The 12,363-nt window shown below is 46.5% G+C and overlaps 2 protein-coding genes across 3 annotated transcripts in view; both read right to left on the bottom strand.

Moving 5' to 3' along the window:
* LOC133493804 (zinc finger protein 239-like) overlaps positions 1-12,363 on the bottom strand; it is a 72,379-nt gene that overhangs the window by 3,398 nt on the left and 56,618 nt on the right. The gene's annotated exons all lie outside the window — the stretch shown is intronic.
* LOC133493832 (uncharacterized) lies at positions 396-5,476 on the bottom strand. Its single transcript, XM_061807732.1, has 4 exons — positions 5,339-5,476; positions 2,755-2,855; positions 666-2,676; positions 396-591 (listed from the first exon to the last, which is right to left on the bottom strand). Exons 3-4 carry the CDS (start codon positions 1,639-1,641, stop codon positions 548-550), a joined length of 1,020 nt encoding a protein of 339 aa, XP_061663716.1. The 5' UTR covers positions 1,642-2,676; positions 2,755-2,855; positions 5,339-5,476; the 3' UTR covers positions 396-547.

The raw sequence follows: 12,363 nt of genomic DNA, 5'->3' as shown, positions 1-12,363 counted from the left end.
CAGGTCATGAAGCGGCTGAGAGCCATCTGGAGCAAATAGGATGATGGAGAGAAGGACCAGAGCAATGACCGCCACCATCCCGAAGTCTCTCCAGCTCCAGGGTGGCTCCACAGAACTCCCCAGCTCCTCCTGGACAGGAACGTGAGAAGGCGGCGACACCATGGCCCCCTCCTGGACAGGAACGTGAGAAGGCGGCGACACCATCGCCCCCTCCTGGACAGGAACGTGAGAAGGCGGCGACACCATCGCCCCCTCCTGGACGGCAACGTGAGAAGGCGGCGACACCATCGCCCCCCTCCTGGACGGCAACGTGAGAAGGCGGCGACACCATCGCCCCCTCCTGGACGGCAACGTGAGAAGGCGGCGACACCATCGCCCCCTCCTGGACGGCATCGGGTCGGTTCCCACTGCCACGTGAGCTTGCAGTGGATCCGTTGAAACAGCAACGTGGGCGTGGCGCGGTAGCGATTCCATTTCCAGGGCAACGTGAACGAGAGTCGGCCGAGAGTCAGTTGAAACTGACACGTGGGCGTGTCTCGGGAGCGGGTCAGTTCCGACTGCCGCGTGAACTCTGCTCGGAACAGCCAAAACCTTGACGTGGGAATGGCGAGGAGGCGGGTCAGTTTCCACAGCTACGTGCACTTGGCGAGGTGGCGAGTCCGTACCCACTGCGACGTGCACTTGAGGTGGCGAGTCCGTTCCCACTGCGGCGTGCACTTGGCAAGGGGGCGGGTCGGTTTCCACAGCTACGTGCCCTTGGCGAGGTGGAGAGTCCGTTCCCACTGCGGCGTGCACTTGGCAAGGGGGAGGGTCTGTTTCCACGGCAACGTGAACCTGAGTAGGCGGAGAGTCAGTCGAAACCGACACGTGGGCGTGTCTCGGGAGCGGGTCAGTTCCAACTGCCACGTGAACCTGCGTCAACAGCGAGTCCGTCGCCGCCGCGACGCCAGCGCAGCTCGGTCGGCTCGCCAATCCCCGCCGGACCTGGGCCGTGAGAGCCGCCAATTCCGCGCTCTGCCGCTCTATCTCCGCCCGCATTTCACGGTACAACGCCTCGTGATTTGGAGACTCCTCCTCCCTCTGGGCTGGAAGCTTCGCCACCAGCTGCTGGTCTGCCGGTTTCGCCGTTGTTGGCGAGGAGTGGGAGGACGACGTCTTAGCCGCCGTGCAGCGGGAGGCACCGGGGAGCGCCCGGACGGGGCGTCTCCTCTGGCCGCCACGCGGAGGTCCCGGGTAGATGGCCAAGCGGGTTCCCTCATACGGATTGGTGTACTTAAACCTACCGGGTGAAGACGTTCGGGTGCTGGAAACAAACTGACTGGGATGAAAGATCGGACGAGCAGATTCATAATCAGAATAATCGGAGTCGTACTCCGGCAGCCGGTCATACAAATCGCGGTCCTCCTCATATTCCGAAAAGTCAGAGTCCAGAAGAATATGAGGAGCCGGACGGGTCGTGTTCGGGACGTATTCATACCTCGCTGGCGGAGCGTAAGACACGGAAGCGGAGGACATCAGGGAGCCTACCCGGATTGGACACGCTTGGTCCTCCGGCAGACGGTCTACCTTGCGTCGGTCCCGGCGACGCCAGGTCTTTCCTTCTGGGTCCTGTATTGGCCAGTTCGTTCTGTCACGTCCCATCGGAATGAGAGTAGGACCCAAATGCAGGAACTCGGAAGACGCAAAGTAGTTCAAGAAGAGACACGTTTATTATATGCAGAGGTAGGGGATCGAGCAGGCGGTCCGGTGCAGCAGCGGTAGTTGGGACGTCGGGCGAAGAGAGCAGATGAGCGGACAGGGAGGAGTCGGTAGACAGGGGAACAATCAACACAGGCAGAAGTATCAATGAGTCAGGCTTACAAGGTTGGACGGAGAACGGACGAAGGTCGGTACACACAGGTTCAATCAGGGATACCGGAGCACACGAATGGGACATGAAGATCATACGAACTGGCGCCGGCCAGTTGTCATCGCGGTCATATAAATCCACAGCATAATCAGACTCCATGAGGCGCAGGTGTGCACCTTCCAATCAGCGCACCTGCGCGGACACCTGCACAGCTCGTGCGGGAGCGTCAGGATCATGACGCTTGTCTTGGTCCCAGTAAATGTCAGAACAGAACCCCTCAATTAACTAAAATAAATGCTCAATGATGGTATAACATTTTATTAACAATGTTGACAACATGTACTAAAGTCTTAAACTGTTTAATCGAAACTTTTTGCAGAAACATATTTTTACATTACATATTTGTGCATAAAACCTTTATCCATAGGGCAGTTTATCCACTACATTACACATACTTGGCCAAGACTTCAAAAGAAGCATCTGACTCATCTCCAATCTGAAAAAGATCCCTCGTAACTGCCTTTGGTGCATCACTATCAAAGTCATTATTGATGACTTGGTCCAGTTCCGGTGCCTCCTGGATTGCATCAGGAACAGTGACCCCATCTTGCTCCCACAGCATGTCATCTTCTGTGCCATCCATGGTGTTTGTGAAGAAACCTTTTTTTGAATCCAAAGAGTCTTGGTTCCCTTTATTCTTCATTATTGTCAGTGCTTTGAAGTGAAGGTCCACAATGCTAATACCATAGCTTCTTGCCCTCCGTTCAGCGACAATTTGTAGCAGCTCTTTTATAGCGTGCTGCTCGTTATCAAAACGAGAGCTAAAACTATGAAGAAATGAGCGTAATGGACATTTAAAAACTGAGCATTTTAATTGTGTGGGCCCTGCCGTTTCTTTAACGTACCCACGCTGCTTGTTTCTACGTAGGTTGCGCTGCTTCGGGGTTGCCCACTTCTTCAGCAGGAGTAATGACATTTCTTTTAAAAGCGGCTGCATAACTAGCCCCTGTAGTCGAAATTTTTTTTGTCTTACTTTACATTAAAGCCCAAGTGTCATCCCTATAAACATTCTAAAATAGATGTTGTAATGAAAAATACATACAACATTATTCACTTCAATGTCTATACGAAAAAATTAATGTTAGCGGAGAGCGCCTCATCCATCCAAAGTTGCAGAAGTGTCAGTCTACGATATCTAAGTGGTCGCCATATTTGCTGCATCCTCCGTCAGTGACGCCACCGTTTTCCAACTGAGGACTATGGTCTTTGATTTGGAGGTGCTCATTCTCATCCCAGTCACTTCACACTCGGCTGCAAAGTGCTCCAGTGAGCGTTGGAGATCACGGCTTGCACTCCCCATGCACCCTCGAGGATCCTGCCGAGGGTGTAGAGATGGTCCACTGTTCCACGGACAGGATTAAAACCACATTGCTCCTCCTGGTTCTGAGATTAGACTTCCCGATGGACCCTCCTCTCCAGCAGCCCAGAATAGACCTTAACAGTGAGGCTGAGTAATGTGATCCCCCTATAGTTGGAACAAACCCTAAGGTCCCCCTTCTGAAAAAGGGGGCCCACCACCCCCGTCTGCCAATCCAGAGGCACCGTCTCTGATGTTCATGCGATGTTACAGAGGAGTGTCAATCAGGACAGCCCCACAATATCAAGAGCCTTTAGGAACTCCACGCGAAGCTCATCAACTCCCGGGGCTCTGCGACCAAAGAGCTTTATAATAACTTCAGTAATCTCAACCCCAGAGATAGAAGATCCCACCTCAGAGGACCCAGATTCAGCTTTCTCATGGGAAGGCATATTGGTGGATTTGAGGAGTTCTTTGAAGTATTCTCCCCACCGACTCACAACATCTCGAGCTGAGGTCAGCAGAGCCCCATCCCCACTATAGACAGTGTTGACGGTGCACTGCTTCCCCCTTCTGAGACGCCGGACAGTGGACCAGAATTTCCTTAAAGCAGTCTTTAAGTCCTTCTACATGGCCTCACCAAACTCCTCCCACGGCCGGGTTTATGCCTCAATGACCACCAAAGCTGCATTCCGCTTGGCCAACCGGGACCAGCTGCCCCAGGAGTCCCGCAGGCTAATGATGCCCGAAAGGTCTCATTCTTCAGCTTGACAACATCCCTCACTGTTGGTGTCCACCAATGTGTTCTGGGGTTGCCGCCACGACAGTCACCAACCACCTTACGGTGACAGCTTCGGTCAGCCGCCTCAGCAATGGAGGCTATTGGAGGAAATAGAGTCCATTTGGACTCAATGTCTCCCGCCTACCCCGGAATGTAAGCAAAGTTCGTTCGGAGGTGGGAGTTGAAATTACTTCTGACAGGGGAATCTGCCAGCAGTTCCCAACAGACCCTCACAATACGTTTGGGGCTACCACGTCAAACCGGCATCTTCCCCCACCATTGTAGCCAACTAACCACCAGGTGGTCATCAGTTGATAGCTCTGCCCCTCTGTTCACCGGAGTGTCCAACAAGTCCGATGACACGACTACAAAGCCGATCATCGAACTGGGGCCTGGTGGTTGACACCCTTATGCCTGAAAATGGTGTTTGTTATAGACAATCCGTGGTGAGCACAGAAGTCCAATGACAGAACACCACTCTGATTCTGAACGGGGTGGGGAGGTTGGGTGGGGGCATTCTTCCCAATCATGCCCTTCAAGGTCTCACTGTCATTGCCCTCGTGAGCATTGAAGTCCCCCAGCAGAATGATGGAGTTCCCAGAGAGAGCACTCTCTCGCACACCCTCTAAGGTCTCCAAAAAGGGTGGGTACTCTGAACTGCTGTTTGGTGCATAAGCTCAAACAACAGTCAGGAACCGTCCCCCTACCTCAAGGCGGAAGGAGGCGACCCTCTCATCCACTGGAATAAACCCCAATGTACAGGCCCCGAGCTAGGGGGCAATGAGTATACCCACACTTGCTCGGCATCTCTCACCATGGGCAAGTCCAGGGTAGAACAGAGTCCAATCCCTCTCAAGAGGAGTGGTACCAGAGCCCATATGGTGCGTAGAGGTGAATCCGACTATATTTAGTCAAAACCTTTCAACCTCACGCACCAACTCGGGCTCCTTCCCTGCCAAAGAGGTGACATTCCATGTCCGTAGAGCTATTTTCTGCAGCCGGGTATCGGATCGCCAAGGTCCCCGCTTTTGGCCACCGCCCAGCTCACATCGCAGCCGACCCCTATGGGCCCTCTCACAGGTGTTGACCCCATGGGAAGGGGGACGCATGTTACCCTTTCATGCTCGGCCCAACCGAGCCCCATGGGTACAGGCCCAACCTCCAGGCGCTCGCTTTCGAGCCTCACCTCCAGGCCTGGGTTCAGAGGGGGGTCCCGGTAACCGGCATCCGAGCCATAGGTTGCGGACCTAAGGTATGTTGTCCATATTTGAGAAAATTGAAGACATTTAAGTACATCAACATTTTGTCCTCTGACTTTGAAAGTTAATAAACTTGCAACAAGTGAACCAACCTGCTCTGCATGGCACAATTTGAGGCTTCAGATTGAACACAGGGTCCAGTAGTTGTGCTTCCTTCTCCTCTTTTGGGCCCCAAAGGTCCTCCTCGCACTCTGCTGTCCTTCTTGCACACATTTTCACACAGCGATCACACCACTTCCCACCCTACATTGGAGGAATGAGAAAAGCAAGTGAAAATTTTACATGTGAACCATATCAAAATTAGGACATTGCGGGTTAAACAATACATTAGATTAAATGCCAAAGTACCACAATTAACAACAAGAGATCAGTACAACCTGTAATTATGCGTGGTAAGAAAAACAAGACAGAATGCTCGTGTGTGTAAAAGGTGAATTCAACTCTGACTCAGATATGAAGGAAACATTTGTAGGTCACGATTATCAGCAAAAATTGATCGCACATTGACGAATTCCCAAGGACCACCCAAGCGCAAAGCGGAAATTCCGGAGAAGATTTGTGACGTCACACACAAGAAAACAAAAATGGCCGGAGTGCAAGATCAATTTGAGAACACCGATGAATATTCCGATAATTCAAGCGATGAACATGATTCTGAAGGCTCCCATGAAGATGGTGAAGAATATGAAGTATATAAAGGGATTAAAGGTCATCTATTTGAGCCAGTTTGACAGAACACAAGTTAAAATGCAGATGAAGCAGCTAGCCGTGAAGTTGCCGATCCAGCACTGGCAGGAATCTCGACCCAGGGAGGAAAACACATTTTGTGTTGGAAACACTGACTGGTGAGCATTTGTGAAGTTCTTTTTTTTTTTTTGTTTGGAGGGTGAGATTAAACTGATAAATTGAAATTGCTTAGCTATCCTGAATGAATAGAGAGTAATCTCTCGTTTTTCTCGGTACCAGACCCACCTGCGAAAAGTGAAAAATTGCTAAACAGAGGCAAATGTCTTTTTTTTTTTTTAAATTGCTTCTTTGGTCCATGTCGTTGCACCGGAGATGGTGCATTACTACGTAGTTGGCTTTTTTTTTTTTTAAATAAATTGGGGTTAAGTCTCAGAAATTCACAATGGACTTAATCCACGATAGGTGATCCGTAATGTAGTAATGTTTACTGTATGAACTTTTCGGTCTTATTTTAAAATTATGCAAAGGCCCTGTATTTTTTCTGAACATTTTGACACCAAGTAGCTGGAGTCCAAATTGGTTTATTTTCACAAATAAGGATTTTAAGGAACAAAATCTGTTTAAAAACTTGTCACAATTTGAGAGCAATAGCTGGTCATAACTTGCTCCACCATAAACATATTTTCACATGGTAAACTGATGCCAAATCTTGGGACTTTTTCTGCGAGCCAGAACCAGACACTACCTAGAACTGCTGATCCCAATTTTAGTCACAATTTTCCCAAGATGTCATAAGCAAAACCGCTAAAGTTTATACTGAAAGCGGTAAACCGGTATCTTGTGGTTTTGTTTGGCCACTAAATGCATAATTCTGTGGACTGAACTAATATGGGTCTTTGACCTGTAGATGGTGGTGAATGGGAACAGATTTTTAAAAAATATTTTTATTATATCCACAAGTGTGCATGTACAAGCTGCATAACCATGGAAACAACAGAAGTAAGTTGTTGTATCGAGCTCGTGCACGTGACGTCACCAGTTTCACGGCGTCATATTGCCGGTCAAAAAAGCAGCTCGACATTAAAATGGAGCAGGATATTCACAATGCCCGAGACTTGTTGTGCTGTTTGTTGTTACAACAGGCGAAGCAGGTATTCAAAGAGATCATTCTATGGAATACAACCTGAAAAGACGAGAAAAGATTGATGGATTTCTGTAATTAAACATGATGGATGGTGCCCAACCAAGTACACACAACTGTGTAGCGATCACTTCATTTCAGGTAGGATTTATTCTTCTCAATCTCAAATTCCCAAGAAGTATTTATAATGCCAAGTTGGCTCATTTGAGAACAATGCGTTACCAAAAAAAAAAAAAAAAAAGTCCTCTCCAACGTACACAGAAGCGTGTTGCAGCCACACGTTAAACTTTGGTAAACCTCTCCCCGACAGATGTTTATTTATTTATTTTAAATATGCATTGTTCTTAAATGAGATCCAATGCGTATTTAAAAAAAGAAAATAAACAGTCACAAAGAGGTTTACGTAGGTTAAGGTGTGGCCGCAACAACCTTCCGTGTGAAGCCTATCTCAGCAGTTAATTTTCTTTTTTTAAATATGCATTGGACTCAATTGAGAACAATGCATATTTTAAAAAAACGTCTATCACGGAGAGGTTTACCGAAGTTTAATGTGTAGCCGCAACACGCTTAGTGTACGGAGGAGCCGACTCACTGTCTTTATTTCCCCTAATCATAGTGAATGAACGTGAGTTTATGTAAAACCAGGTGTCATTTATTTAAATATTGGTATTTGTATTGGGAAAAATTCGAGTGGCCCATCGCTATGTGAGATTTATTCTTGACTGAGAACAGATCCAGCAACGAAATATTTGTATGTGTCCAGACTTTATACGCAACTCTTCAGTGTAAATCTCAACGACTTACTCACCAGATACATGTGTATATCCAGTTGTCCAAGACAAGCGGAAGCGAATCAACAGTACAATTTCTTATCAGTGAAAACACAGATTTCAGTATTAAATATGGGTCCTCAAGTGTCTCTCATTTTTCCACATACCTTCATTTATTTTCACCTTCTAAATCTTAAACGGCATCTGACAAAACTCTGGGTGTTGTGCAATAAGACACATTTTCGTGTCGTCTCCCACCGACTTTGCAGTGAAGAATGCTTTGCTAGACCGGCAATATGGCCAGTCACGTGATTTCGGTGAGGTAGGTGCACGAGCTCTATGGGTTGTTTTCAAGTTATGTCACCCGTTGTGCTGCCTTGAACGGCGGCCATTTACAATCCCTGAGCTCCGTTACTCATACATAGGCAAGGTGGACAACATTACATTTTTAACTGCAGTTATTGAAGACGCGACCGACAGCACATCAAGCCCAGACTGACAATGAGGCTACCTGGCATACACGCGTCATGGGACTCAGGACTGCGTAACAAAGGCGCAGTATTGTGCCCTTGATCTTTTACTCTATGTGACAGAAATCACAAAGGAGGAGCACTTACCTGTATGCTAACACGGAAAACAAAAACCGGTAAAAAGTCAAAGGCAAAAAGTAAAAGTAAAACCCGTTTACTCATTCACCACAAGCAAAGCGAAATGTATATTTTTCAGTTTAAAATTTGATGACGATGGCGGAAAGATAAAAGAAAAAACAAGTCCAGTATTTCACAAAATTCTCAAATCTTTCAAGTGAGTAACAAAACCCAAATTTAACTGTAATGTTCGTGATAGCAGGGTCGGGCAATCGTCCACAAAGCCAATTCTCCGTGAAGCACAGAGCCACAGAACGTCAGTTATTCATAGAATTAGTATAGTGTAGAGATGAAGCACAAGTTTTTAGAACAATATGAATAAAAATTACCTTACCACATATGTGATGTAGGCTGCTTTATCCATAATTCTCTTCAAGAATTTAATTAATTCAAAGTTTTTAGTTTTTCAATGAATAGTTCGCTCATCTTCGTCCATTTTTTTTCCAACACTTTCGCCATCGTAAAACTTTGAACATACCGTCGCTCAGTTCGCGCTAAGTCCCACGCGCTATTACTTGGCTAACTAACAAGTTACAGTGCGATTTCTGAGAACCGGGAACACATGTACATGGCAATGGTGAAACTCCATTAACCACTAACACGATTGGATCGTTATACTGTATAACTCTTTTGTCCAATCGAGTAATCTGCTGCAAACAAGTTTTAAAGTTTATGTCGCAAAATGCAAATATTTACACTACCGAGTAAGTTAGAACGGCATATGATAGTCGTGCTTGTGCTAGCACTAATCTGAACTTGCAGCTCGGAGCCCACCACCGAGAGGCAGGCGCACAATACCCTACCTTAGAAATTTTCTCATCGGATTTGCGTTTATCTCGAGAATGGTCATTTTGGTCAGAAAAACTCAGAAATCCGCCGATCGGTGGAAAATTCTCATCCCTGGGGTCATATGTTGAACCCATGGGTACCCTAGGGTTAAGCACAAGTGTCAGTCTTGTCAATCCTTACCAGTCGGTGGCGAAAAGAAGAAAACTTTACTTCAGGCTTAATTTCTGTTGAGAGATTTGTTGATCACAAACGCGTCTCTTTGTTAGCAAGCTAAGCTATGCCGAGAAGCTTCGACGTGCACGAAACAAATCCAACCGGACAAGAAGATTGCAAGGATGGTGTTTTGGTCCACGAAAGTTGTGAACAGGGGCGTCCCGCGTCGGGGATTCACAACATTACGGTCCAAATTCAGGAAGATTTACGAAAACTGACCGACTCTCCTACAGCATAGCGAGAAGGAAATATAAATCTCTTGCACTTCAAAATATTTAAGGCGACAGTTGACCGCTGCTGCCCCTTCAAATTAAAAGATCATCTTTTTTTACTTCAGTGGGTAATGCAGTAAGAGAGGAACCCACCCACGTCAAGGATTCACAACATTCGGTTCAAATTCAGGAAGATTTACGGAAACCGGTCGAGCCTCCAACCACACCGCGAGGTGAGGAAAAAGAAATCTATTGCCTAGGATCTTCACTTCCGGTGTTAGAGTGTCAGAGACTTCCCGCAGTAAGCGCTTCATTCTGTCGATCTCTGCAATAATACGAGATTGTGTAAACTGTGATCAACACTCCGACTCCTTTTTTTCGGCGCTACAAAATTGACATGAGAACACAGTACAGTACGTGCCTAAACATCAACGACAGTATATATCCGGTAATCCACTTCTCTAAAGATTCTGAACTGATAGACAGATGGATGCCAATTGTGCTCCATTATGCCAGCTCTCACTGGCTGATCACTACTTTAATGGACTAAAACATCATTCGCGCACTCTTCGTGTCCGGTTGGTGTCGTCTCGTGCACGTTGAAGGTTCTCGGCACAATTTCTTTGTTTAGCTTGCGAACAACGAGATGCGTTTGTGATCCCCAATTGACCCCTCCGTACAGGGCACTTAACCACGCCTCCTGAAGTGACGTCACGCCACGTGCGCTCACGTAAGACAAACAGTAAAAATGGCAAATACAATACAATACATTCTGAACTGAGACAGACTCTATGCTTCTGATTTGATTCAAATCAACGATATATTATAGATTCTAAATACAATACATTCTTAACTGAAAGAGACGCCATGCTTCTGATTTCATTCAATCATTCACACGTAGCAATGTTATGCTAGCGGAGAACGTCTCATTCATTTATACGAGACGTGGATTAAAAATCAAATTTAGGGCATATCTTCGTGCAAACACAGTCCGGTTAAGCTTCGGCCGCGAGCCAGCAAGAAAGCGACACGTTTGTGCAGTCCGATCATCGCTAAATATGTCAATAGTTCACATGTAGCAGTGTTATGCTAGCGGAGAACCTCTCATTCATTTATACGAGAATATCAACCGGAACACATATGTTTGCACGAAGGTATGCCCTAAATTTGATTTTTAATACACGTCTCGTATAAATGAATGAGACGTTCATCGCTAGCATAACACTGCTACGTGTGAACGATTGACACTTATTCTTTGAGCGATATTTAGCGATGATCGGACTGCACAAACGTATTGATTCCTTGCTGGCTCGCGGCCAGAAGCTTAACCAGACTGTGTTTGCACAAAGATATGCCCTAAATTTGATTTTTAATCCACGTCTCGTATAAATGAATGAGACGTTCATCGCTAGCATAACACTGCTATGTGTGAACGATTGACACTTATTCTTTGTTGAGCGATATTTAGCGATGATCGGACTGCACAAACGTATTGATTCTTGCTGGCTCGCGGCCAGAAGCTTAACCAGACTGTGTTTGCACAAAGATATGCCCTAAATTTGATTTTTAATCCACGTCTCGTATAAATGAATGAGACGTTCATCGCTAGCATAACACTGCTATGTGTGAACGATTGACACTTATTCTTTGTTGAGCGATATTTAGCGATGATCGGACTGCACAAACGTATTGATTTCTTGCTGGCTCGCGGCCAGAAGCTTAACCAGACTGTGTTTGCACGAAGATATGCCCTAAATTTCATTTTTAATCCACGTCTCGTATAAATGAATGAGACGTTCTCCACTAGCATAACATTGCTACGTGTGAATGATTGAATGAAATCAGAAGCATGGCGTCTCTCTCAGTTAAGAATGTATTGTATTTAGAATCTATAATATATCGTTGATTTGAATGAAATCAGAAGCATGGAGTCTGTCTCAGTTCAGAATGTATTGTATTTGCCATTTTTACTATTTGTCTTACGTCAGCGCACGTGGCGTGACGTCACTTCAGGAGGCGTGGTTAAGTGCCCTGTACAAAGGGGTCAATTGGTGGTGGAATCCCAAAATACAGGAAGTCATTCAAGGAAAGAGATTAGCAAAGAAGAAGTGGGACACAGAGAGGAGTAAGGAGGGGTGAAAGGAATACATTGAGATGAGAGAGAGCAAAGGTAGAGGTGGCGAAGGCTAAACAAGAGGGATATGACGACATGTACTCTAGGTTAGATACGAAAGGAGAAAAGGATCTCTACAGATTGGCCAGACAGAGGGATAGAGATGGGAAGGATGTGCAGCAAGTGAAGGTGATTAAGGATAGAAATATGAGAAATTGCAACTATATACACAAATGTCTTCTACTGATGTCTGTCTCAGTACCCCTCCTCTAGCTCCTTGAGCCTACCCAGTGCCTCCTCTATTTGCTGCTGCAGAGGTGCCAAAGAGGCTCTCTTGTCCTTTGCTCGGCCTCTGAGTGTATTGGCCTCGGTGATAAACCTCAGCTTCCACTTTTCTTCTGCCTGCTCACACAGCCTGTCAGCCTTCTCAATAAGCATAGCTATGTCAGCCTCTAGTCTGGCTTTTTTGGCTTTGAGGCTGTCTATCTCTGCCTTAGCTGCCTTCCTCTTCTCTGACTGTTTTGATGAGTCCTTTTCCTCCTCTA

The sequence above is a fragment of the Syngnathoides biaculeatus genome, chromosome 20 (assembly GCF_019802595.1).
Source record: "Syngnathoides biaculeatus isolate LvHL_M chromosome 20, ASM1980259v1, whole genome shotgun sequence".
NCBI classification, from domain to species: Eukaryota; Metazoa; Chordata; class Actinopteri; order Syngnathiformes; family Syngnathidae; genus Syngnathoides; species Syngnathoides biaculeatus.
This window is presented reverse-complemented; position numbering and strand designations above follow the sequence as displayed.

Excerpts from the sequence above, each read along its gene's own strand:
- LOC133493832 (XM_061807732.1), bottom strand. The coding sequence starts at position 1,641 with ATGGGACGTGACAGAACGAACTGGCCAATACAGGACCCAGAAGGAAAG. Across the intron at positions 592-665 it reads TCAAGTGCACGTCGCAGTGG|GTTTTGGCTGTTCCGAGCAG; the intron begins GTACGGACTCGC and ends TCCCACGTCAAG.